The sequence below is a fragment of the Ictidomys tridecemlineatus genome, chromosome 8 (genome assembly GCF_052094955.1).
Source record: "Ictidomys tridecemlineatus isolate mIctTri1 chromosome 8, mIctTri1.hap1, whole genome shotgun sequence".
Lineage (NCBI taxonomy): Eukaryota > Metazoa > Chordata > Mammalia > Rodentia > Sciuridae > Ictidomys > Ictidomys tridecemlineatus.
This window is the reverse complement of record NC_135484.1, coordinates 691,820-718,498: the sequence shown is the minus strand read 5'-3', so window position 1 is coordinate 718,498 and position 26,679 is coordinate 691,820. Positions and strand designations below refer to the sequence as shown.

General features: G+C 48.6%; 3 protein-coding genes and 1 long non-coding RNA gene across 22 annotated transcripts in view; 2 read left to right on the top strand and 2 right to left on the bottom strand.

Annotated features, from left to right (window-relative positions):
* Positions 1 to 1,624, bottom strand: part of Wdr27 (WD repeat domain 27) — a 199,069-nt gene extending 197,445 nt beyond the window's left edge. For 6 of the 15 annotated variants that reach the window (XR_013424649.1, XR_013424650.1, XR_013424648.1 and 3 more), the window contains exon 1: positions 1,295 to 1,624. The gene's annotated coding sequence lies outside the window, so the exon portion shown is untranslated. The remainder of the gene's footprint in view (positions 1 to 1,294) is intronic. The other 9 variants (XR_005733116.2, XR_013424653.1, XR_013424656.1 and 6 more) reach the window with 4 other exon arrangements.
* C8H6orf120 (chromosome 8 C6orf120 homolog) lies at positions 1,426 to 5,253 on the top strand. Its single transcript, XM_005321445.5, has 2 exons — positions 1,426 to 1,543; positions 3,037 to 5,253. Exon 2 carries the CDS (start codon positions 3,090 to 3,092, stop codon positions 3,660 to 3,662), a length of 573 nt encoding a protein of 190 aa, XP_005321502.1. The 5' UTR covers positions 1,426 to 1,543; positions 3,037 to 3,089; the 3' UTR covers positions 3,663 to 5,253.
* Positions 4,448 to 23,297, bottom strand: Phf10 (PHD finger protein 10). 5 transcript variants are annotated; one of them, XM_005321444.5, is made up of 12 exons: positions 23,276 to 23,297; positions 19,742 to 19,848; positions 17,771 to 17,901; positions 16,969 to 17,052; positions 15,832 to 15,965; positions 15,584 to 15,733; positions 14,924 to 15,033; positions 13,176 to 13,329; positions 10,128 to 10,283; positions 5,989 to 6,097; positions 5,539 to 5,727; positions 4,448 to 4,637 (listed from the first exon to the last, which is right to left on the bottom strand). In XM_005321444.5, exons 2-12 carry the CDS (start codon positions 19,792 to 19,794, stop codon positions 4,552 to 4,554), a joined length of 1,356 nt encoding a protein of 451 aa, XP_005321501.1. In that variant the 5' UTR covers positions 19,795 to 19,848; positions 23,276 to 23,297; the 3' UTR covers positions 4,448 to 4,551. The 5 variants fall into 5 exon arrangements, with proteins under 5 accessions (XP_005321501.1, XP_077874799.1, XP_077874800.1 ...); XM_078018673.1 differs by lacking the exon at positions 23,276 to 23,297 and adding an exon at positions 22,507 to 22,641; XM_078018674.1 differs by lacking the exon at positions 23,276 to 23,297 and adding an exon at positions 22,507 to 22,641 and having other exon boundaries at positions 16,969 to 17,046.
* LOC144365940 (uncharacterized) lies at positions 22,992 to 26,490 on the top strand. Its single transcript, XR_013424658.1, has 2 exons — positions 22,992 to 23,658; positions 23,998 to 26,490. It is a non-coding gene; the product is annotated as an uncharacterized LOC144365940 (long non-coding RNA).
* Positions 26,491 to 26,679: the final 189 nt, after the last annotated feature.

The window sequence follows — 26,679 nt, the reverse complement described above, 5'->3', positions numbered from 1 at the left end:
AGATGCTGAGCTCTGAGGAGGAGGCCCTGCCCAGCCAGGGGTCTTCATTCTGGCTGAGCTCTGAGCCCTGTCCCCGGAGAAGCCTTGTCCCTTCTAGAGACTGGGCATGCCCCTCAGAGCAAGGTGGCCAGTGGATGCTGGCCTTGTTCTAAAACAAGATACAATCCTGGTTGACCTCATTTTCCTTTCCCAAACCAAATCTAACAGAGGCCTGCTACGTAGGGGGAAACTGAGACAGCAGACACTCTCTCCTATCTGTGCAGCAGCCTGATCCAAAGCATCCCTCAACATAGGTTTCCTTGATTGGCCTTTCTCCTGCTGGCCAGTGTGGTTCATGTTTCCAAATTCACAGAGGGCACATCCGCAGAGACCACAGGGCTCAGGCCCTCACTGAGTCCACAGACAAGCAGTGAGTAGCGGGAAGAGAGCAATGCCCACCACAGATCAGCTCTGCAGCTGACACAGGTTCTGGAGACAGGGTGGCAGAGAAGTGCAGGGCTATTTGGGGACCACAACTACTGGATGAGATGCTAATTCATAACATGAGGGCCTGTGTGTGAGGTCCACTTCTAGTGCAGATACAGGACCAGAGATGGGATCTGGCCACTGAGAAGTAAAATATATATGGAAGTATAAAAGGGTGATGATAAGGTAAGCTCAGGTCAACCTGGGGTAGCCACTGGGTAGAGTTCAGGAATCCAGGGACTCGGGTCACCACACAGCACAGCTCAGAATCACCAAGAGAACAAGGGTGACCCCAGAGCAGAGCTGAAGATCCTCAAAGAAGCAAGAATGACAGCAGGGCATAGCTCAGGACCAAAGGGCACAAGGGAGACATCTCAGGGCACAGCTCAGGACCCCCAAGTGTGCAAGGATGACTCCAAGCACAATCCATGAACCCCAAGTATACAAATGTGATCTCCCGGCACAGTTCAGGACACCAAAGGGCACAGGGTTGATCCCAGGGCCTAGCTCAGGTACCCAAGCACGCTAGAGTGACCTTAGGGCACAGCTCAGGACGCCAGTGTTGCAAGGGTGACCCCAGGGCACAGCTCAGGACCCCCAATCCTGCCAGGGTGACCTCAGGGTAGAGCTCAGGACCCATCAGGCGTAAGGTAACCACACTTTCACGTTATGTTCCACCGTCCACACAGCGAGCGTCAGGTTCCAGGGCGATGCCCGTCTTGGGAGGGACACTACGGCGGGCGCACCAAGGGCGTCCCGAGGCCTAAGGCGGCGCCGCACCCCGACGGTGAGGGGAACAGGCACAGCGGCGAGCCCTTGGCGTCCTCACCTGCGGTCCCGCGGACCCCGGAGCCCTGCGGCGACGCCCAACACGCCCGAACCTAGGCGCCTGTCCCGCGCCAGGCCCGCGCCCGCCGCGTCGCCGTGGTTACAGGAGGACGGCCCAGCGCCACGCCCCCGACGCTATCGCGGGAGCCGGGACCAGCCAACTTCCGGCCGCCTCATTTCCGGGCGCCGCCTCCCTTCCGCCTGCTGGTGCGGAGCCCTGCCGGCCCGACGCTGCAGGCGAAGCGCGGAGGTGAGTCCCGCGCGTGGATCTGCCCCTCCCGGCGCCGCGCCCGCGCAGCGTTCTGGCCCCGCGCCTGGCCGCGCCGCCCCTCTGGCTGCCGCCTCTTGTTGCCCGCTGGGGTCCTGTCCCTTCTGCTGTCCCCCCTGCTCTGCTGTCCGCCCCCTGCTCTGCTGTCCGCCCCCCGCTCTGCTGTCCCCGCCCCGTCTCTCCTCCCCGCCTCCCTGCTCTCCTGCCCCCATCTCTGCTGTCTGCCTCCCCGCCTTCCTGCTCTCCCCTGTCTCCTGTCCGCCCCCTGCTCTCCTCCCCATCTCTGCTGTGCGCCCCGCTCTCCTCCCCATCTCTGCTATGCGCCCCGCTCTCCTATCTCTGCTGTCCGTCCCTGCTCTCCTCCCCATCTCTGCTGTGCGCCCCGCTCTCCTCCCCATCTCTGCTGTGCGCCCCTGCTCTCCTCCCCATCTCTGCTGTGCGCCCTTGCTCTCCTCCCCATCTCTGCTGTGCGCCCCTGCTCTCCTCCCCATCTCTGCTGGGCGCCCCTGCTCTCCTCCCCATCTCTGCTGGGCGCCCCCGCTCTCCTCCCCATCTCTGCTGTGCGCCCCGCTCTCCTCCCCATCTCTGCTGTGCGCCCCTGCTCTCCTCCCTATTTCTGCTGTCCGCCCCTGCTCTCCTCCTCCCGCCCCTGCTCTGCTGTCCACCCCTGCTCTCCTCCCCATCTCTGCTGTGCGCCCCTGCTCCCTCCCCTCCCCCCCTCTGCTCTCCTCCTCCCGCCCCTGCTCTCCTCCCCCCTCTCCTCCCCATCCCCTGCTCTCCCCCCCCCGCCCCTGCTCTCCTCTCCCCTCCCTTGCTCTTCTATCTCTGCTGTCACCCCTGCTCTCTTACCCCCGCCCCTGCTCTCCTCTCCCCTGCTCTTCTCTCCCCTCCCCTGCTCTCCTCCTTATCTCTGCTGTCCGCCCCTGCTCTCCTCCCCCCGCCCCTGCTCTCTTCCCCCCATCCCCTGCTCTCCTCCCCCCCCTGCTCTCCTCTCCCCTCCCCTGCTCTCCTATCTCTACTGTCCGTCCCTGCTCTCTTCCTCCCCCCCACCCCTGCTGTCCTCCCCCCTCCCCTGCTCTCTTCCTCCCCCCCACCCCTGCTGTCCTCCCCCCTCCCCTGCTCTCTCCCCCCATCCCCTGCTCTCCTCCCCCCCCCCGCCCCTGCTCTCCTCTCCCCTCCCCTGCTCTCCTCCCTATCTCTGCTGTCCACCCCTGCTCTCTCCCCCCCATCCCCTGCTCTCCTCCCTCCCCCCCACCCCTGCTCTCCTTCCCCATCCCCTGCTCTCTTCCCCCCCACCCCTGCTCTCCTCCCCCTCCCCTGCTCTCTTCCCCCCCTCCCCTGCTCTCCTCCCCCCTCCCCTGCTCTTCCCCCCCCACCCCTGCTCTCCTCCCCCATCCCTTGCTCTCCTCCCTGCAGCCCCCTCACTGGGTGAACCTGGCCCCCGGGGTTCAACCGATGACTTGTGCTTTTCCCAGTGCCGACGAGGAGCCAATGAGAAAGAGAAGGAGCCGGAGCTGAATGCCCAGCCATGGCCGGGCCCTGGATGGCGGCTCCCTGTTGGAGGGCCCTGCTCCTGCTGCTGGCCTCCCAGGCGGTGGCCCTGGTGAAGTGCTCGGAAGCTGATGACGTTCCCGAAGAGTGGCTCCTCCTGCACGTGGTTCAGGGCCAGATTGGGGCGGGGAACTACAGCTACCTGAGGCTGAACCACGAGGGGAAGGTGGTCCTGAGGATGCAGAGCCTGCGAGGGGACGCCGACCTGTACGTGTCCGACAGCACCCTCCACCCCAGCTTCGATGACTACGAGCTGCAGTCGGCCACCTGCGGCCAGGACGTGGTCTTCATCCCTGCCCACTTCCAGCGCCCCGTGGGGATAGGCATCTACGGACACCCGTCGCACCACGAGAGCGACTTCGAGATGAGGGTCTATTTCGACAGGACGGTGGACCAGTACCCCTTCGGCGAGGCTGCCTACCCGGCCGAGGGCGCCGAGGGCGGCCAGCAGCAGGCCCACGGCCCCGAGGAGGCGGCACCCGAGGAGGAATCTGTGCTCTGGACCATACTCATCAGCATTCTGAAACTGGTCCTGGAAATCCTGTTCTGACTCCCAGCCACACTCCAGGGCAGTGCCCGCGGCCGTGGGGGCTGGCTACTTCCACCTGGCTGAGTTCTGGTTCCTTTCTCTAGAGGAGGGGTGGAAAAATAAAGCCATACCGTTTTGTTACCTCACATCCCCAAAATAGGAAAAGCAGGTAGTAGTTTTTCTTTTGAAGCTCCAAATTTCTACAAACGGAAATGCCCAATTAAACATTTAATCTCCATTATGATCAGTTTGTCAGGCCACCTGAAAGTTATTACGGCAACTAAAGCTTACATAAAAGAAACCAAAATATGAAGTTCAGCATGTTTTCAGGAGTTCTTATTAAAATCAAGTCTGAAATGCAATGATTTACTTAAATTTCCCTGAACATGGACTAAAGACCCAAGTCTGCCCCAAGTAGGGATGTATTATCTTCTGTGTGTACAATTCTAAATCCCCCTCTGTACCAGTCTTATCAGGCCATTTGCCATTTTACCATTTTGGGCTTCCTATCACTAAAGTTCTTTAGTTATTAGGTAATTTTTGTTTTACTACTTATGGCAGGTCAGAAGCACCACCACAGAGTGGAAAGGGTAAAAACAGTAGTTTTTCAGTCTAAAAGTTAAAATATTTCCAATTAAGTTGCTAAATATTTCTACTCAATTTTTTAGAGAAAGCCAAACCACTGAAATTTAAAGAAAAAAAATATCTTTTTGGAATAGTTGCAGTTTCCTTACCTGTAATTAGGTTCAAGGGTAACAGTAGCTTATAATGAAATGAGTCAACTAGCAGATTTTAAGCTCAGAGTCAATTTCAAAAATCCTTTATTGGCATAAAAATGAGGCTGTTTTAAATAAATCAGCACCAAATATTCCACTTCAGTGCATATACATTAGAGCCCCCAAAAAGGATTTTATCCCTCTTTGCTGTTTTTCCCCCTTCTGCCCACTTTCCTGGGTGTTGGGGGGGCTCGCTGACAACAGTCACAGATCCAGCGACCTAGGAGAAAAATCGTTGTTAATACAGAGTGGAACCTTATTTTTATAGGACTGAATATTAAACCATTTAGGTCTCCTTCCTTAGCTGTCACTAGTGATGATCCCCGGTGGATTTATGTAAATGTCCCTTAAGATGACCGGTAAGCTCAGTGATCAAATCCTAATGCAGAACCTGGCACAGAATCTGGCCTCCTTCAGCTTTTTTCTTGGCTGCTCCAACAGCATTCTCAAATCCTGGTATACTATGCTGACACAGCGATTTGAAAGTTTTAACTGCAGGCTAGGCTGCACTACATACTTGGTCTGAATTTCTACAGAACATTAAATAATTATTTAACTTGCTTGCTTCTCAGTGGTTCCCGGGAAACAGATCTAGGCATATATTTTATAGAGTATCATACAGTGTTAACTATGCAAATAAGTTCTAAAGTTACACAATTATCTGTGTAATGTCTTAGTCCAATTACTGTAACTGACCGATTGTGTTCTAATTCTAAAGTTACCTGGAATTGTCGCAATGCCTCAGTTTATGGATGTATGTTCTAATGTGTAAGGTGAAGCAATCTAAGTTTCTAGATAGTTGACATATAAAAATAAAATCAAAGCACTAAAACAAACTGATGCTCTTAAAGTACTTTAGCTATTTCAGCAGGAAAACACCAGCTCATTCTGTACATTGAACTGTACTTCCAAAGCAGCCTAGGTGCTCTGACATTTGTCTTTTAGTTGTATTTGTCTAAAGATGAAAAGAAGGTGAGCGTGACCTGGGTAATAATGGCTTCTACCATGTTTGGACAGAATGGTCTGCGGGCCATTTCCTTCATGTCATTAGAGTGTCTGTGTAGCCTTAAGAAGATGCTGGGAGAGTCTCACCAAAGATAATGCACTTTTAAAATCTTTACCTGATGGAATAGCACCAAGGCCCACACAAAAAGTATGATAACCTCTGTCACACACATCACAGAACATCATTTCTTCTTCGTGGTGGGGCTGTCCACATACAATGCATGTCTTACACTCCATACACTGCCATGGGTAGGTCTTAATGATAGAAACAAGCTCCATGGTCATGTCCAGGCAAGAAGGATGGCCTAAATCAAAACCAACAGTAGCATTTCACAAAGGGCTTTTAACTAATTTGGCACATAAAATACTGGTCTGCTTCAGGACTTGCCAACAATGGCTACAGTACTTAAATCACCAAAGATACGAAAACACCCAGCCTTGTCACACAAGATTACCCTGTTACTGCATGACCACTGAACTGAAGTCCAACTGACTTCTACAAACTCTAGTCTTTGAAGCAACAAATAGGGTGGGGTCATAATCTTAGAAGATGTCACCGTACTTACCACTGTTATCACACTGGGAGCAGTGTATAAGTGACTCAGCCTTTCCTTTCTTGTTGGACTCCTTACCCTTCAGACAAATCCCACATAGAGCATTTGGAATGACCTTTGGCTGGAGGAAGGGTAGAAGAGGACTGTAAATTCATGCAGGAGCTTGCTGTGGTTCAGGGGACTGTTATTTTGTCACCTTATCTTTACTTCTGGGAACTCACTATTGAGGACTTTGAAAGACATAACTGGGCAAGAGTCTGCTCAGAACAGAAAACAGCGTATGGATGAAAGTCTTAGAATTCATTTAAAACTTAGTAAACAGCATGATCTCGTTTGTTAAGATTAAACGTAGCATTCTTCACTTGCGACATACATATAGTACTGTCTGTATAATTAACCGGAAGCAAAAACAAAACACACGAAAATCAAATGTCACTATTAAGTGGAAGAGAAAAATCTTCATCACCAAATGATATTACATGAAAGTTAAGCTAAGTTTTAAGCAATTTATGTACTGTTTTAAAATCCTGATATTTCCAAAGTTGAAAAACTTGATATTTTAAAAAAACAGTATTTTAACATTTTTATTTGAAAGATGTCTTGAACATGATCATATGCATAAGTGTTTGTGGAAAACTGAGTTGTGATTACTCTTTGTATATTTAATAAATTAGAAGATCCTATGCTAATGGACAAGCACAGTCACTATGGGGTAGAACAAAAAGGACAAGGTTTCAGATAAGCGAAAAGTTGTCACTTAAGAAATACACATATTTGGAGTACTACTTATCTTTCAGACTAAAAACACACACAGTACCTGGGCTTTAAACGTATTTGGCATCACATTGGAAAGAACAACGGAAACAGGGTTCCCTACAGGTTACACTGTCAGGAAGGAAGGGTGCCTGAGCAGCACAGCCTACAGATGGTGCAGGCTGTCCACATGCACATACCTGGTAGGAAAGGAGGAGCAAGTGGGGTCCAAGAAGGAGCTTGGGCAGGAGGGAACCCACAGTGAACTAGGATGATCATGTTTCTGCTTTATTCCAATACAGCCAAATGCACCTTGTATATCCTCTTCCTAAGTTACTGCACCAAAGAGGAATCTAAACAAAACTCAAGCTTTGTATAACATATTCCAGCTTTGAAATGTCTCATTGCCACCTTCAAAACCTGTCAGGCCTGAAGAATTTATTCTTAATTCTTTCCATTTTTTTATTTCTTTAGTTTTCCTTCTTTGCAAAAGATGACAGAGGCATTCAAAAAGAATTTTTGGCTTATTTATTTTAAAAAGTCAACCTTATACATAAATAATGATAAAAACAATAAATCTAAACAATCACAAATGTCTCTACAAAATAATAAATATCACGGAAGTTAAACATACATATAAAATGTCACCATTAACTATTCTACATCTCCTACGTGTGTATTTTCATACCCTGCTCCCCCAACAAAAGGATAAGAGTCACATGCTCAGACCTCAAGTCCTGCAGTGGAGCTGCCCTCTGGGGTACCCCTACCTCCTGGCACACCCTTCCCACTGTGTTTCTGCACCCCAGTGAGAAACGGCTCTAAGTGCACTTCTGTGATCCCATCTATAACTGCCTCTCCATCCACCAAAACTGAGGAGTCTCTTCTGGTTATGGTACCTGTACTGGACATGAAGACACCCGCACTTAACACGTGTGGTTTTCAGTTACATACTGGTGTAGCAAGCACTCCTTTCTCCCACTGAAGTCAGGGAAGTAACTATACAACATTCTAAAAGGAGAACTCCTCATAGGAGTGCCTTTACAAAACAAAAGCCAAAGGGTACAGCGCAAGGCTAGGCATTCACATTCTAGAGCAATTCAAGTTCTACAGTCATTAAAATATACATAAATGCCTATGATAAAAGGAACACTAAGAAGGTTCTAGGCTTACTTCTAAGTTCAAATCATGTTTTGTTAAACAACTTACAATTTTTCTCACCCAACAAGTCTTCTTGATGGAAAGAGGGAGAGAGAGAGAAGAGGGGAGAAGACAGAGTGCTGCAGCGTTTCCTCAGTGCGTGTGAGCATCGGGGCTCTCTGCAAGGTCCAGGCCTATACCCAGGACCTCGCCCAGGAGAGCCCCCAAGGTGGGCAGAGGAGGAAGGTCTTCCCCTGGACTGCAGGGGAGGGAGGAGGAGGGAAGCCAAGTGCAGACGCCCTGCAGACTCATGGACAGAACTGTGGGTCTGACCCAGACACTAGGTTCTACTTCAAAAAACCAGAAAGACATCAGAGTTTTACTGATGACAAGAAAAGTAAAACACTCACTCGCAGTTCAGCATCTCAAATAAAAGGCTCACAATACACTTATCTTCCGACTTGAAAAACAGCCAAAGATAAGTGAGACATTCATGGTAGCACTAAGATAATATAGATTTTAATCACGTACTTAACAGCCCAGAACCCTAACAATTATGCTTTAATTTCAGGTTAATGTAACCCAAACAATACTGTCCTACAAACTACGGGTAAGCACTCATGGAGCTCTTAGACGAGTGACCGCTTCTCGCCCCCACCCCATGTGTCTGTGTGAGCGTCAGCTTGGAATTCCCTCATGTTTAGGCACGTCTTGGCTTAATACTTTTGAGAGGTTAAGCTTTTAATAAACATGTTCACATTAAAGTATTTGTCTAGACACTAGTTGTTCCCACCCTTGAAATACTTGAAACATTTTTGGTACCAAAAATGTTCACATAAAATTATAAAATGTGTAGTTTGCATATCAGACTCCCTTGAGTACTGTTTAGATTAATCTATATAATTTCTTATCTATTAGATCAATGATAACGTGGATCGTTCTTCACTTTCAGTATGAAAATATCTGTTTCAATATTCTCTTTTAACCCATGATCAGACAGGCCTGTTGTAAGATCCACTCACACTGGAGAGCTAGGACCGTGTGCTCTGAGCCGCCACTCAGAGTGGACGCTCCTGGACCATGAGCACACTCACTCATTACATTTCTGAAGTTTAATCTTTGGAGTTCATCTGCTTTCAGTCATTACGGATTAACTTAAATCTTTAGTTTAAAAAACTTAGAAAAGCTATATATGTAAAAACAAGTACAAAAATCACATAGCTGCAGCCTGCCGAAGCCACCGTGGAAGGCGACCCCTGCAGGACACAGCTCCACTCTGCTTGTCACGGCCTGCAAAAACCTGTGTTTTTAAGTTGAATACATAAAGGCATTTTCTAATAAAATATGGAATATGCTCATTTGGGCGGGTGTTTTGTTTTGAATTCAGGAAAAGAAAGGTAGATGAACTGCTAGCAAGGGTTCTTGGGGAGAGGAAGATGGCTAACAGCAACTTCAGCTTGTGGCCGCGGGTGGCTTCACAGTCACGATGCTGACACCCAACAGGGTCCAACAACCTCACTCAGCCAAGCCTTCTCACCACCTGAGCTGAAGCCTCCTCCAGCGCCCCTCCACAGACCGCCACGAAGTGCGTGTCCCCACACACTCCAGCCAACCACCTTGCGCTCTCCTGCCACCCCACGGCAGGCCTGCGGCTACCTCTCCCCCTTCCAGGTCCTCCCATTCTGTCAAGTGAGGGGCTCTCCAGTCTCACCAGCCCCCACGGCGGCTGGCAAGCTGCCACCTTACTCTGAGAACACTGTGTTCTAGTCCTTGTCCTGCCAAGGTTATGCCACAAACCACCACAGCCTAAGTCGATCGAGGTCTGCTTTCTATCCAGAGTCAGCTCCATCCAGCTGGCCCCAGCTGAGGCCAGGCCCCGTCTTTCCTAAAGGCACTGCACAGACGCACCCCCACTTCTGGCTCACAGGCCTGCCTACCAGCCACGGCATCTGAGATGCGGGGAAGAAAATATGGAGCCCCTGAGAAGGGACCTTTTCATGACCCATACTTGCCTGGTTGTTACTCAGAAGGAAAAGAGACTCGTAAATTGTACATACACAGAAAATAGAAGCTAAACCAGAGCCAAGTGACAGGAAAGCCACCAAGGAAGTAAGCAAATAGAGAGCGGCAGAAGGCGCACACCACAGGACAGGAGTGAGCTGCAGCAAGCAGGGGCTCCGGGTCGTGAGGTGCAGAGCTAACAGCTTCAGGGGAGAGGCTGGTCAGTAAGGAAGCCGTCAGGGGCTTTTCTCTTCTACCTTGTACCCGGGAACTGACTTGGACAGAACAGAACGCTTGGCGCCGTCTTTTCTCGGAGTGGCAGCCTTGTCCCTCGACTTCTGTCTTCCCTGGAAGGCGTCCTCCTGGCTGTCAGGGGGACTCTCCCCTTCAGACACGTTGCCCGAGGAGCTGTCCTGCAGCACAAGAATCCAGACACACCTGAGTGCCAGGCTTTGAAACCAGGGAAAACATGTTTTAAATGTTTCATCCTTTGAAAAGCATAAAGGTCATTCTGTATATAGGAACCTGTCTCTGGTGAGACTAAAATGCCTCAGGGTAAAAATCACTTTTCCGCGGCCAGGTGTGGTCGCACACGCCAGTAATTCCAGCGGGTCAGGAAGCTGAGGCAAGAGGATCAGGAGTTCAAAACCAGCCTCAGCAACTTAGCGAGGCCCTAAGCAACTCAGTGAGACCCTGTCTCTGTATACAATATAAGTGGGGCTGGGGATGTGGCTCAGTGGTGGAGTGCCCTTGAGTTCAATACCAAGTACCAAAAAAAAAAAAAAAAATTATTATTATTATCAGTACAATATAATTTCAAGCTAATTCCATTTCTGCCAGTCAATGCCTGACTCAGCTCTGTGGACTCAAGGAAACCAGAACAGAATCACCTTCTTCTGTTATTACTGCACCAACACATAACTTCATCACCATTTCTCTAATCACAAGGAAGCATATTTTGTACGATTACAAGTAAGTGTGGGTGTTTTCACTAAATAGTAAAGGTTATTCAGAAAGTCCTTCAAATACACATTTTTTCATTAAAATTTAATTATGCAGGGCCAGAATCCCAACAATCTATAATAGTATCTGACATATTTTACATGTTCAAAGTTTAAGACCTCAACATCTATTCATTTACTTCATTTTTAAAGTTTCCTAACTAGAGTTAAAATGTTGTGTTCATCTAAATTATGAGAATTATAAGTGAAAAAATGAGGCTATCCACAGCCACCTATTAAACACCCCAAAATGTGGCAGGGTTCGTGAATGTGTCTCCCGTATTGTGGGAAACCAACCTTGCACGTGACTGGGTCACACTCCCCGGCTGGGTGCTGAGGCGCTCAGTCACAGAAATGTGGCAGAGCTTTCCCCACCCTTCTTGGGTCTGAGGGTCGGTGTCTTGTGCATGGGTGTGTCCTGCTACAGCCCCATGGGTGAAGCTACGCTCACCTGTTCCTTTGTGATATAACCCCTTGCCCTGTTTAGGATAGAATCTTCCATGGAAGTGCCTTGTGTGTGTCCCCTTCTCTTACTGTGCCCCTGGGTGTGGCCTACCCAGGTGTCAGTCAACCTGCTGACAGTGGACATCATGAGGATAGACTCAGCCCCCTGAAATCTGACCCCTTGCCTCATTTGAATAGCTTCTCCTCAATAAAAGGGGTCAGTGCGTGCTCTCGCTCTCTCTCTTCCTGCGGACCCTTAAGGTCAGAGGAGCCGTCACAGTGACCCCAAAGAAAAAGGTATTTGTCTCTTGTGTGGTTACTTTGCACAGCCCAGTCAGCCCAGTTTACCTGGAGTGACCCCTGAGCCTTTTAGATGTGAAGAGAAACCTGGCACGTGTGTTTCTGGCGTTTCCATTCTGCAGGTGCCTGAGTGCTCTCAGACACACACACCTTCCCTTATAATGGGCCTGGATCATGCTGCGTCAATGTGCATGCAGGCGTCAACATTTTTGTAAAGCAATATGTACATTTTCTATCACTAATTATTCTCTGAACTGCCTTTCTATCCTATAAATTAGTAGCACCCACAGTGTACACTAAAATTGATCTCTAATTTCCACTATGATAAATACTGTTAACACTCAAATGTTAACAATTTTTTTCTCATTAAATTCTGCCAGCATCTGATTGAGTCCTTAGAATAAATTCTCTTAGCAAACCTGCAAGATCAAATTCTATGCAAGTTAGAAGTATTAGCATGTTGTCAAAATACTTCCCCAAATGCTGAACGGAGTGACACTCCTTAGCTTGGTCACCTGAGGAGTGTCATATCTTATGTGACATGGATGACCAAACATGCCAGAGGCTGCTGGTGACAGAGATATGAGGCCAGTCAGTGGCAGCATGTCCTCAGGTCCAGGGTGGCCATCTTGGTATGAAGTCTGAGGAGTGAGCTACTTAAAGTGCACTTCTAACAAAACTGGAGCCTGTTCACACGGGGTCAACCTGAGTCACTGCCAGGAGCTGTTTTCCTTCATGTCCACATGCACCCACTTCCATGTCCTCCATCCACAGCACACCATCATTCCAAGTCCACGATGCACCCACTCCCCACATCCACAGCCCACCTACCTCCCATGCCACAGTGTACCCACTTCCCAGTCCACGGGCCACCAGCCCCGTGTCAACATTGTGCTCACTTCCACGTCCACAGCCCATGAGCCCGCCCGTCCACAGTGTACCCACTTCCACGTCCACAGCCCACCAACCCGCATGTCCATATTGTGCCCACTTCCCACGTCCACAGCCCAACAGCACCCCTGTCCACATTGTGCCCACTTCCCACGTCCACAGCCCACCAGCCCCCTGTCCACAGTGTGCCCACTTCCCACGTCCAGAGCCCACCAGCCCCGTCCACAGCCCACCAGCCTCCCGTGCCACATTCACCACCTTCTCACATTCTCCATCCACAGCACGCATACTTCCCACGTCCTCCGTCCACAGCGCCTACTGCCCTCGTTCACAGTGTGCCAACTTCCTACCATCTTGCTCTGCATTTTAGTCACACTGGGAACCAAACAGTACGACGTGTTGGTGGCTACAGCACCTTCCATGGCCAGCCAGGAAGCAGTAAATGTGCTCCCCAAACCAAGAGTCAGTAAACTCATGCTCGCTGCCCTACCTCACCTGCCCACGGCCAGAAGGTAAGACAGCAGTGGCCACACACGCACATGTGCATCAACACACACAATGAATTTTCCTGATGAAAGCTCAGGAGTCATGCAAAAAGAGTATGGTGCCCCGGTCAACCAAACGCTTGAGGAAGGCAGCCAGCACACATGCACAGACAGGCATTCCTACCGAGGTGCCTTTACTTTTCCGTTTCTCATCACCTCGACCATCTTCACCATCATCCGAGTCGCCATCACTATCCAGGGCAGGGAGCTCGGGGTCCAGCGGGGGCTCGTACAGCGCTGTGTTCAGTGGCAAATACCGAAGCTCATCGGGTGAGTACCTACGGGCAGAGAACATGCTCTCACTGTTCCATTACCATTAAACACAAACTAGCTCACAGCTGCCAAAACAGCCTCAGTTCTTCAGCCCAATACTTCCAAAACATGATCAGAAATCATTATTTTTTCATTTTCATCCTTGGGTTGGGGTAATAAGAAACTTGAACATTTTTACATTTCTTTTTCACTAATCGGTAGAATATGCATTTGATTCTTTTTTTTTTCCTTTGGTACCAGAGAGCTTGATCACTCAGCCACATCCCCAGCCCCTTTGTACTTTTTGAGACTGGGCCTTGCGAAATTGCTGAACAGATATGCATTTTATTCTTATTATAAAAAGTTAACATCTCTCCCCTTTACCCTCAACCAAAAAAACATACCAGAATGTGAGGAGGAGAAGAGGGCACAGGCAGAGAGGCCAGCGCACCCTGGGCGGCACCCTGCTGCAGGCCTTCCCTGTGAACAGTGCAGCAGCCCACCCGTGAAGCTGCTGACATGCACACTACATACACTCACACATGCACGTAAATCCCAGGAATAGCACTGAAAACACAACGGAAGAAACAGTTTCCAGTACCTTGATTTCCAGTTACTTCAGTGTGTATGTGCAGCATGTGTGCTAACACGGAATCACCTATTCTACCTGGAGCTTCAGACTGGCCAACCCTTCTCTAAGGGCAGACAGCTCTCAACTGGCTGTCGATACTCAGGGACACCTCTGTCTCACCCTTGGGAGAGACCTCATGCAGGTAAGGAATGGACCAGCACCTCTTTCAACTAAAATGGCACAACAGAAAACAAAGGGGTTGGTAGACTAGCATATGACATTTAATGATTGGCTGACGCCCCCCCAAAAATTTTTAATTAAAATTTCTGCCCAAGATTTTAATTTGACTTTCAAGTATAACTCTATAATATGAAATTCTATTCTCTAACAAACACCTTCTACTCCCAAGAATGTGTTATTAAAGTAAGGTGAAAAAGCTGAAGGAAAAGCTCGGATTTTGAAACAAAATGAACCCATTAACCCAGGTGTTACTGTTGTGACACTCAGACTGGGCACAGGGGATAAGCCCAACTCCCGGGCAGACTGGCAGCGGCAGCCAGGCCCAACGGGTAATATGAGGCGTACCCACGAGTCGATGCTGCCCTGGAAGACACTGCTCCTGCTCTAACCCCCTCTGCAGTCAGGTCAGTGCTTCTCAAATGTGAACCCTGTGGGCAGGCTAACAATGCAGGCTGAGCAGGAGATCGCAGCTGCACTGCAAGTCTAGTCCCCAACAAGACCCGGGTGCCACCAGTGCTCTGGGCATGGCTCACATCTTTGGTCATGAGGTGCTGCAGAACCCTTGGCTACCATCTGTGATGAACCCACATGGGACAAGTGGGGACAAGGGCAGTCCGGGCCACTCTGGCAGTGTTCAGACTCTGGCTGATGGGAGTGATGGGAGTTCTACACCACAGAACCAGGGAGGATGAAGGATACTGACATGAATCCCACCCACTATCTTACAGTGCTATTTATACACCCAAAATTCATTAGGAGACCCGTACATAAGGGTCTGAAACCCGTGGTGACGAGAACTACCAGAATACCTCTTGTAATACTCCTGGAACTGTCCGGGGATGAGCGCCACGGGGTAAGAACTGACCTTTGTCCGCTCTGTTGGCAACACTCTGTACTTCCCTTGTGGAACCTGGATGACCTGTATCGACACAGAAGAGCAAATCCAATTCCACGAGAGGAACCAGGCTCCAGGAAAAGCAGCCCCAAGTACGGCCACTGCATGCGCCCTCCACCCTAGAGACTCCTACAGTGTGACATGGAGAGTTATGGCCCAAGGGGTCAAGGTGAGCATTCTCCTCTCCTGTTCCCCAGAACGGTTTCTGAAGAAAGGCAGATCTCTCGCTGACCACACAACACAGCAACCAGGGCAGCTTATAAAACCTCTGTGAAGCTCAACCTTCTCCTCCATGACATGACATGACAACAGCTGCAACCTCAGGTGGTTTACTGTGAGAACTAAATGAATCACTATGTAAATGTCTCACAATCACCTGGGACACACAACCACCATAAAGGGAAAGAGATCGCACAACTGCAAAAGAGCAGCCGAGAACCATTAAAACCATATTGTGGTTGAGGCAGGAAAGGACACAGAGCTGGTACCAAAACAGTGACAACAGAGGAGAGTTAACCACTGCAATAATGAGCAGTGCGTAGGCTCGGGGACTCCTAGAGCTAAGTCCTCCTACGTGGGTCTGCAGGTCAAAGTAAGCTCTTCTTTCTTCCATGCGCTCCCGGTTCAGGTTGCTGTTAAACTCAGCTGCTTTTTTAGCAGCCTTCTTAATGTACTCAGGCACTTTGCTGGCTTCAACTTTCTGAGTGTTCTGTTGTTGCATTTGCTGAAATTAAAAGACTCAAGTTGGAAGTCACAAATAACTTTACAAAATGTCAGTATCCCAAACCCAAATAAAAGAAGCCAGGCACCTCAGGCACTTACAGAGTACTCTTTGTAATGATCTGTGATCCGCTGACGTTCCTTCTCTTGCAGAATGACAGAGTACTCAGCATGTTTGGCTGGATATTCTTTTATCATTAAGTCAATCACTTCATCACTGCGCAATGCTGTTAAACCTGTTACAGACAAAAGGGAGGTGAAAAACTCTTCTAAGGCCACTGTCAGAAATTAGCTTATCCTTCAAACTGCATTTAAAAGGTTTTCAAAGAGTCAAAGCAAAAATGTGTAATACTTTTAAAAATAAAAATTCACAACAAAAAAAACAATTAAAAATAATAATATCTTTCAAAGATAAACCAACTCTTTATCCAAATCAATGTATCTTACAGTCTGTGTATTATAAACATATAACCCTTTACTTAGAAATAACTGTTAAACGATGAAACACAAACTGCCACCAACATAGGACATCAGAGGTCTAAGAAAATGCTAAATTCCATATACTACTTATAAACAATCAATTCAATTCACATTTCAAAAATCTCATCAGCATCTAAATGTACATAATTTTGTAATTATAAAGGTAATTTTCAAGACTCAAAGTTACAGATTTTACCAATTGCAGAACTGAACTCCCATAAATTTATATTATATTACCATATGATGCAACTATTGCACTCCTAGGCATGTACCCCAATATATAAAAATGCAGCTAAAAGTGCCTGTTAAGAGATAAGAATCTGTAGGTTCAGGGCTGGGGTTGTGACTCAGTGGTAAAAAGCTTGCCCACCCAGCATGTGTGAGGCACTGGGTTCACTTCTCAGCACTACATATAAATAAAGTAAAGGTCCATCGACAACTGAAAAAAAAAAAAAGGAAACTATGGGTTCAATTCCCAGGAATGTATGAAAAATCGAGAAGGATCTATGCTTTTTCTAAAAATTACATATTTTACACATGACACTTTGGAAGTTCTGTGACAATTATCAAAAAAAACATTCTGATATAAAATACAAGCTTCATACTCCTCTGCATTTTAATAACCAAAAATAAGCAATTTGGAATTTGAATAGTTCAGTATACTTCATTAGTTCTGCAGACAGCTGAGGAAAGGAGATAATCACTCATCTCGACCTCTCAATGTCCAACTGGAAAAATTCACAAAAAGGCCTTCCTTACCTAAAGTGCACTGAGTCTCTGTGATGACATTCAGCTCCCTCAGGTACAGCTTCTCCTTGTGAGACAAATCTCGTCTCTCTAAATCTCCAAGAAAAGAACAAAAAGATAATTAAAAATAGGGAAATATCATACATTGGCAAAACTCTTAAAAGATTAAAAAAACTTGATTTTCAAAAAAATTTCATATTACATATTCCAACAATTATCAAGGGAATTACCCAAAAATCCCATGAATTCAGGGCTGGGGTTGTGGCTCAGTGGTAGAGCCCTTGCTGGGCATGTGTGAGTAATTCTCAGCACCATATATAAATAAGTAAAATAAAGATCCATTGACAACTAAAAAATATTTTTTAAAAAATCCTATGAATTCAAGAAACAGAAGTTAAAATGAAACTGAAAACAGAATAATCCAAAGCAAACAGGTGACATAAAACAGCATGAACAGAGTTCACCAGAAGCAAAGCTCAAGGGACAATGAATGGGAAACAATCTAAAACTCATGACTATGAAATGACTTTTTCTAAAATTTCCCAAAGGAAATTCACCTTTCTCATTTTGCCTTTAAATCAGTTTATGAGACTTCAGAACAAATCAAGAGTAGAGAGCAGTGATGAATGACAGCAGTTAACTGAAAATCAGCAAGCACAAGACCACAAGCCACGTCACAGGAGGGTGGGCACAGAGCTCGGGGCAAAGCGTACCATGAGGCCCCTGCAAGCTCTCACGTGCCAGGATCCATCCACAGAAATGCTACCAGCTGGGAGCTGGACATGACCCACTGCACAAACCAAGACTGAAGTACCTGGGTATTTCCGCTTGAAGGAGGTCACCCCCAGGTACTCGCTGACTTGCTCCTGAAGCATATAATATTCTCCGGTTTCATCAGGCGGCCATTTGTACTCTATCAGATTTTCAGCTGGATAGTAACTGAAACTAAGCACAGAAACATGTTATGCCTTAAATGTGCCTTCTACTAAATTTTAATCACTTTTATTTTTGAGGTCATTTAAAAACTATTTAAATACTTAAATTCTTGTTATAACTTGATTTCTTGTTTATAAAAGAAAATTAGGAAACAATCATCTGGAATATCACAAACATTTTCTGTAAGTCACAGGAGCTGACACTCACAAATGCTGAGAAAAAAGGCCTAAGAGACAAAGCAAGGCACAGCTATCAGCTCTGCATTCAGTCTTCCTGGCTTAACACTCACTACAAGTATTGCATCCACAAAAGGCGTAATGTAAGCAACTTCTGACTCTGGTCTGCTGCTCAGTGAGCCACCAACAGCTGAGAAGGCAGAACCCTGAAGATCTATTTCTCAAAGTGGTGGACTATGAACCAGGATTACCTGTTCTTATATAAACTCCATAAACCCAGAAGCAAGGAATGGACCTATTTTGAAAGTGCCAGCACATGGCATTCTCTCAACCCTGCAAAGAGCGCAGAGTTCAGGATCTCGGCCAATCTGACTTCTACCTGAAGGGCAGGAAGGGAAAACTGTTGACAGCGTCTGTCCATCTACACAGCAAATGAAGAAAACAGCATTTCCAGAGCTGAGCGGAGCTGGGCGCAGGATGCCACTTGCAGCAGTGTGATGCTAAACCCCACCTCTTATCACATGTAGAGGGTAACTCCTCAACATAGTCAGCAACTTAAACAGAAGAGCTCACTAGAGAACTCTGATTTGGCAATGGGTTCTTAGATATGACACCAAAAGCCCAGAAGCTGAGGGGAAGTATTTGGGCATTATTCTAACAAGGGATTGATATCCAGATTATAAGGAAAAAAAAAAAAAAACAACTCCTGAAACTCAGCAACAAAAGTGACCCAAATAAAAAATGGACACAGAACACTTCTCCAAAGCTGAAAATGGCCTCTATGCACATGAAAAGAGGCTCAACATCACTGGTCATTATGGAAATGCAAATCAACATCACAATAAGATTCTCACTTCACATGTTTTAGGAAAACCACTACTGAAAAGAAAAAGAGAATAAAAAAATTGCAATGATGTGAAGAAACAGGAGACTGCATTGCAGAGTGCTTCAGCCATCATGGGGAAGTCTGTACCATATGATCCAGCTATTGCTTGCACTCCTAGGCATATACCCCAAGTAACAGAAAACAGGGACTCTGTTTCCTTGTGTTCACAGTAGCACTACCCTCCCCAACCACAGGGTGGAAATGACCCAAAGGTCCACCAACATATGATGACTAAACAAAATATGGGATATGCACACAAAATGAAATATTCTTCCAACTTACAAAGGAAACTGCGACATATGCAACAAATGGATGAAGCTTGAAGACATGATGCTCAGTGAAAGCATCAACACATGCAAGAACAAAAATTGCATGGTTCCACTTCCATGAGGTATCTAGGGCCATCAAATTCATAGGGACAGAAAGCAAAAGGGCACCCAGGGACCGAAGGGAAGAAGGGGAGTTTCTGCTTGATTATGGGGTACTAAAAAAACATCTGGAAATGATGGTGTGACGGTTACACACCACTGTAAATGTAATTAATGCCACTTATCTGTATGCTTAAGAAGAATTAAAATAATGAGTTTTATTTATTTAAATATTTTACCATAATTTTTAAGTGCATTCATTAGCAAACCAACTGTGAAGTCACATTATAAAATAGGAAGAAAATACCATTTTTTAATAACTGTTTTTCCAGAGCTGGAGCTGGGAGGAGAGAGTAAAAGAGCACTGATGCAAATAAGAGAAACGACACAACAAACACTGAGAAGCAAAGTGACAGTACCCAAGGTCCTGGCTCGAAGTCTCGCAGCTTCTGGAGCTGTCTCCCGAGCCCATGCGCCTCCTTTTGGATGGTTGGGTCCCATCATTGGAATTATCTTCATTATCTTCCTATACATTTAAGTCAAAAATAACAACAAATAAGAGATTAAATAGTAAACAAGAATAACTGTGTTTTCTTCCCAGGTTTGCAAAGAGTCTCAGCAAGTGAAAGGCTTCCTAAGAACAACTAGTTATACAAATATTAACTTCCTATTGTAACTAAAAAGGAGTAAGAATTGGGCATAAGCAAGACTTAGAACAAAACTAAAAACTGACCTTCAGACCAAATAAAATAAGAAAGTTTTCCATTAATCTGTATCTCTAGCTCCACTTTCATTTTCTTACCAACTGAGGTCAACTGATCCTTCACCCTGAAGCTGAAGCTAACCTCCTACTCAAGCCAGGGGCAAGGCTGTGGACCAGACCAGGTACAGCATTTAATTCAACTTAGAACTGGTTCACGACTACTCCAATCCACAGCCATAGGCACTTACATTCTTGTGAAAAGCAGAGGGCTAAAAATACATTCTAATAAGCATAATCAATCATTTAGTGATATGCACATATCCAAAAAGGAGCTGCTTTCATATATTTTTAGTGCAATACATTATTCAATAGTATCAAGGTGTTAAGTTCAACAATTCCATCAAGGGAATGAATGAGGTATCAGATGTTAGAAAAGTGATTTATTTACATATCAGCCAATATTTGAGGTCTAAAAATCAAGACTTTTTCCCCCAAAGTAATGTAGCTTCTAACAACTGTTGAACACCACCATCCTCTTGTTACATCTTAAACTGAAAATCATCCTGCAAGAGAATATCAAAAGGCAGGACAGGCATATCAGAGAGACCGCCCTGAGGGGTTTCACTGGGTTCTGCCCTTTCCCCATGTGGCTGCTTTCTGTAAGCTCTCCAAGAAAGGAGGGCAATAGTGTGCTCCTGTCATGTGTCTAGTGCAAGGGTTAAATGAGTTGACGTCTGGAAAGCACTGTAGCAAGGAGGAGCAAGTAAATGTCTGATGATGTGACTTAAAAGTATGATGATGATGATGATAAAGTCTCAAATGTCTCCAGCAGGCAGGAATTCACAAAGTTTCTTTTCCAAATAGTAAAATAAATAAAGCAGTCTCTTCTTCAGTGCTCATAAAATAAGAATTCAGTTAAACAGCCTGAATAGTCCCTTGAAGATTCAAAACCAAGTACACTGAAAGAGTCTAAAATCATTTTCTGAAAATGTATATTGATCCGCATCACAACTGCAATGCTTCACATTCAGTGATCCAGACAGATCCAGGCACTCAAGTCTTTTGAGAACTTTTAAGGATTTAATCATCTTCTTTTTTGCTTGTTTCACTTTTGGGGATTTTTTGTTGGTGGTGGTTTTGCGTATGTGTGTGTGTGTGTGTGTGTGTGTGTGTGTGTGTGTGAGAGAGAGAGAGAGAGAGAGAGAGGTGTGATGCTGGGGATGAATTCCAGACCCTCCAAGAAGCTAAACTGGTGCTCTACCACACAGCCACACTCCCAGTCCATTTTTAAAGATTTTTACATCAATTTATTTATTTTCCTTTGTTGGACTAAAAAAATTTAGACACTCAAAAATAGACAAAAACGGAAAGGCTGAGGCTCAGCGGTAGAGCGCTAGTCTAGCATGTGGGAGGCCCTGGATTCTAATCCTCAGCACCACAAAAAAATAAATAAAATACAGGCATTGTGTCCAACTACAACTAAAAAATAAATATTTTTTTAAATAAATAGATAAAAACAAAAACACAATGCAGAAACTTCAAAAAAAAACTGAAACCATAATTTTACACTGTGCAGACTACTCTAAATGCACTTCTATGAGATCTAAGCACATAGGTAACCACATGAGGTCAACATGGTCAGACAGACCCTGCAGCATCTCTCGGTATCCCAGAGGGGGTTGACCTCAGGACCCTATCTGAAAGCAGGACCCTGGGAAGGCGGAGTGTTTAAAAGCACCCTGAGTGCAGAGCGAGGCATTCGCATGGCAGAGTCACGGGTGGTCTCCACCTGGGGATCCAGTGAGCTCCTCTCATCAAACCCTGCAGGTGACACTCCAGAGGCAGTGGGGGACGCTGGCCGAGCGCCAGAGGGTCCGGCGACCTCGGATCCTCCTTCAGGGCCTAGGTCCTGTAGCCTGGAGGGTCCTGGGACCGTGCGGGGACCTCTGGGACCAGGCGGGCATCGCGGCGGGGAGCTGGCCCCGGGCAGCGGAGGCGCCAGGCCGCCACCTGCGGTCCCCAGCCCGCCGCTTCCCCAAGTCCGAAGTCTGCAGAGCCCTTCCGGCCGGCCACCCGGGTGCCACACCGCGGCTCACTCCAGAAGCCAAGAGTCGGCGCGGCGACACTCCTCCCGTCGGTTTCCTCCTCTTCTCCGAGTTCCACCGCCGCGTCCGCCCGCCCCCGGGGGGCGCCAAGTTTGTGGGAGTTCGCGGGGCGGCCGGGACCGCGGGCGCAGGGCCGCCGCCCGCCTTCGCCGCGGCCGAGCTCTCCACTTCTCGTCCGGCTCCCGACAACTCCCACGGCGGCCCCAGCCCGGGTCCCGGCCGCGGCCTAGGACGCCGCCCCCGGGGGACCGCGGCGCGCACTTGTTGCTCGGGCGGGCGGCCTGCGCCCTGGGTCCGGGGCCTCCGCCCGCCGTCCCGGCCGCCCGCCGTCCCCACCGGGGCGCGGCCCTGCCCCAGGCCGCCGCCGACTGCTCACCTTCGGGGACTGCGCTCCGGGAGTGGCCGGGTCGCTGTCGCACGGCCGCGGGGACAGCGCCGCCCCGGGCCCGGCCGCCGCCGCCATCAGCCCCAGCGCCCCGCGCCGCCGCCGCCGCCGCCGCCGCCGCTTGGTCCCGGCCGCCGCCGCCGCCGCCGCCGCCGCCGCGCGGGCCGCCCGCCGCCCCGGCCCCGCCCCCTCCGCCCGCCCGCCCGGGGGCCGGCCCCTGCCGCCGCGCGCCCCGCGGCCCGCCAGCGCCACCGCCATGGCCGCCAGCGCGCCCGGCCGCCGCGGGCCCCGCGCCGCGCCGCTCACGCCCGCCGCCGCGCCCGCAGGCCCGCCGCGCTGAGCCCCGGCCCGCCGCGCCGCCCGCGCCCGCCGCACCGCGAGCCCCGCGCCCGCCGCGCCCGCGCCCGCACTCGCTCTCCCGGCCCGCGCCCGCCCCACCTCCCGCCGCCGCCGCCGCGGTCCCCGGCCCCGCCCCGCCTCCCGCCGCGCTCCCCGCCGCCCCCGGCCCGGCCGGCCAGGCCCTCTGCGCGTCAGCCGCCCCGCCGCCCGCGCTCCCCACTCCCCACTCCCCACCGGCGCCCCCTCCCCCGCCGGGCGCCCGCCCCGCCCCCACCGGCGCCCCCGCCCCCGCCGGGCGCCCCGCCTCCGCCGATCCCGCCTCCGTCCGCCCCCTCCCCCTCGACGTCCCCCGCCCGCCCCGGGTCTCCCTCCCCCCACCCTGCGTCCCGCCCCCCCGGTCCCCGGGCCAGTCGGCAGGCACCTTTGTTCTCGGCCGCTGCTGTCCGCTGCGCGGTGATTCACGAAGCTGCAGAGGCGGGCGGAAGGGCGAGGGCGCCCCAGGCGGCACCCAGAGGACGCCTTGCTTGGTTCCTCCCCGCCCCAGCGTCCGCGCCGCGGGACCGTAGCTGGCGTCGCCACGGAGGGCACCTCAGGGGTAGCCGGGGGCGTGCGGAGAGGACGGGAGCCAGGGTCCGCCCTGGTCCACCTGGATCTCGGCGCTGCGGTTAGGCGCAGGCACACAGCGGTGCAGAAGGATGTGCCAGAGCTGGGGCGGCAACGAACCTGGTCCTGCCTGGGGGCCCATCCCCAATCCTGCGAGGAACTCTGTGTCCACGGGCCTCCTAGGGCTCCATCCCCAGTCGTGTGAGGCCTACTGGATCCCCTGGACTGCTAGGGCACCATCCCCTCCCCCCATCATGCAAGGCCCTCTGGATCCCCTGGCCTGAGGGGACTCCATCCTTGGGCCTGTGTGTGGCTACCGAAGAGGCCTAGAGCCAGAGTGCAGCGCCGGCTCTCCTGGGAGCCGCTCACAAATGGCCTACCAAGTCCAAAAGAAGGCGCAGACCCCCAGCTCTTCGCAGAGATACAGCTAGCCTCAGCCTGTCCTTTCCTGCCTTTCCCACTTGCATGCTGTGGGAGATGGCCTTGCCCACAGTTGATAACCCTTAAACTTCATTCCAGTTGGTGTGTGCTTTTTTACAGACCAGCTTCCCATTCTACAAAGAACGCACCTGAGAAAATAGCCAGAAGTCCATGGAAGAAAGATGGAGTCAAAACTGCTCTGTCCCAGAGTGTAAACATGGTGCTCAAAGAAACCTGCCACAGAGAAAGGGCATCTTTCCCCAAAGTTCTCCTCATTGACCAGGAGGAACTTGTGTTAGATTCTCTGGATAAATTCAGTTTAAAAAAAAAAAGTATTCAGTTATTTGGTTCTACTCTTTCCCTAGATCAAATATGAATTTAAAACATATCATTACAAGTCAATGAATACTGATTCACCTTGCAAAACAAAGTATGAAGGAAACACCATAAGGATTAAATCCCTGCTGCCCGCCTCCCCCACCCGGGGCAGTTTCCCCTCCAAAGAGAATGATACAAACATATAATTGTATGTACAGGCAGCTTAGGTAGGAGAAAACTTACAATTAGAAAAAAGTAAAGGTTGGGGTGGAGAGCAGATGGCAGTGGCAAATGCCTGTAATCCCAGAAGCTGAGGCAGGAGGCTCCAGAGTTCCAAGCCACCCTCAGCAATTTAGGGGGGCTTTAAGCAACTCAGGGAGATGCTGTCTCAAAATAAAGAAGAGCTGGGGATGCTGCTCAGTGGTTAAGTGCCCCTGAGTTCAATCCTTGGTACAAAAAAACAAACCAAACCATCAGGGTTGACATAGAATTTGAAACGTGTCTCACAAGTCATTTATTGTCTGTGAAGTCAGAGGTAAATGATTTTACCTCTCGGGGCCCTCCATTGACTCATTGTAGAATGAGGATAATATTGTCCAACTATTTCACAAAAATTTTTTTTCATGGCCTACCAACTCTGAACTAAGAACTATGTTAGGTGCTGGGGATGGAAGTTATCATTTATTCACCGAATAATGCCTTACTTTTACTAAATGAAGCTCTGAGTTAGACACTGGAAATACAGTAATGGAGGGAAAAAACAGAAAACTGTATGAGGTCACATGGAAGACGTAGCTAGAGGTGAGGAAGAAACCCAAGTAACGTGGGGAAGGAGAAGGAAGATAGCTAACCTTCAAGGTACTGGAAGCCCTAGAAGTGTTTCAGAAAGAAGGACTGGTCAACCATGTCAATCACAAAGTTGAGCACATGAGGACAAAGTAACGTCCACTGTGGTTGACGACTTGGAACTAAGCAATCTGGACTTCAGTAGACTTGTGGTTTCAGAAACTAGATTGAATAGGCTTGAGGAATAGAAGGCTAGAAACTGGAGCCAGAAAAAAGACAAGCCTGAAAGTCTGTAAAAAGGTATCAGAGAAAGGGTGGCTGGTGAGGTGCTGCATGTTTGCATGCTGCCAAGAACCCCCAGCACAGGTGGGGAGAGCCTGAAGTCACAGAGAGGGGAGATGCTAAAGAAGGTGTGGGTGCACCTCCTCCCACCCACAGGGGAGACAGCATCCAGCTGCAGGGCTCTCTAGGGATCTGGTGGCGGGAAAAGTGAAGGATTTTACTTTCCTTAATGAAATACAAAGTGAAACCTCAGCTGAAAGTGAATAAAAGAAAGGAATACAGAGGGTTTGAGGGGAAAAAAAGTTGGGGCGGGGCTGGGGTTGTGGCCATCTCCAACTTAAAAAAAAGAAAAAAAGTGTCAGAATGAAGGGGCAGGAAAGAACAGTCAATAGGATACCATGTGGGGTTTGCCTACTGACGCTGGTATAGAGTGAGACTAGTCTGGTTTTGGGGTGTTCTCAGTCTACTTTAGCTGCCTGGATAATGATAATGGGGTTCATTCAGGAACAGTTCTCCCAGGTAAAGAAGAGGAGCAAAGGGATGTGGCAAGTTTTTACAGGACTGATTATAATGATGGGCTACTATGATTGGATCTGGAACAACCCCCCAAACCTTGACAGTATGATCCCCAATGAAGCAAAGTGCAGAGGCAGGGATTTTAGGCAACAATGAGGGCTCTATCATCAGTGGACTAATCCAGCAAAACAAAGAAAGCCTCTCCCACCATTTCTTCACCACAGTGAGCCCGACAGGCTTTTCTTAGTTCAGATTGTAACTGTCAGAATCCTGCTTCCCTCCAGCGCGCTCTGTGCTTCCCGCGGGAGGAGTCCCCACGGTACAGGGCACCACTTTCTCACACTGTTCCGTCCTCCCAAGTTGTCCTCCAGCCCAGGCCAAGGAGTGAACCATCCCTGGTGGTGTCACAGGAAGGTGATAACGTCCCACCAAGTCAGACAGATGAGCAGGAAGAGGAAAGAACTGGATCCTTGATTGAATGGCTTGGGAAATAAAATGTTTCTATTTCTTCAATTATGTTAGGATTTTCAGTTCTGGTATGTAAAAATAGCTTAACAGACAAACCATGGAAGCGGCACACGTTTGTAAGCATTCTGATTGGGGAGGGAAACTATCAGTTGGTGAAAAACTAATTGCATTAACACTTTCTTTCCTACTTGGTTTTCCTTTCAAAAGAACAAATACAAAATATTAAAAGATCATCAAAGCAAAGCTGCCCTTAACAAGTTTCCAAAATGTGTCTTGATATCTACTTCGTTAGACATGTTACAAGACTGCATCTTAATTTCTTTTAAAAAACTAGTAAATTCTAGTTTTTCAAAATCAAAAACAATGATGAATATTTACCTATGCACCTATACCCACCTCTTATACTACTTTGGGATAATATAATGTTAATAA

What these genes read in the sequence shown, in the direction of transcription:
- C8H6orf120 (XM_005321445.5), top strand. Translation starts at nt 3,090, where the DNA reads ATGGCCGGGCCCTGGATGGCGGCTCCCTGTTGGAGGGCCCTGCTCCTG.
- Phf10 (XM_078018673.1), bottom strand. Translation starts at nt 22,593, where the DNA reads ATGGCGGCGGCGGCCGGGCCCGGGGCGGCGCTGTCCCCGCGGCCGTGC. An exon ending in ACTTCGAGCCAGGACCTTGG is followed by an intron (nt 17,902 to 19,741) that starts GTACTGTCACTT and finishes TTCTGTGCTTAG; the next exon opens with TTTCAGTTACTATCCAGCTG. An exon ending in CTTCAAGCGGAAATACCCAG is followed by an intron (nt 17,053 to 17,770) that starts GTACTTCAGTCT and finishes CTTTTCTTGGAG; the next exon opens with ATTTAGAGAGACGAGATTTG.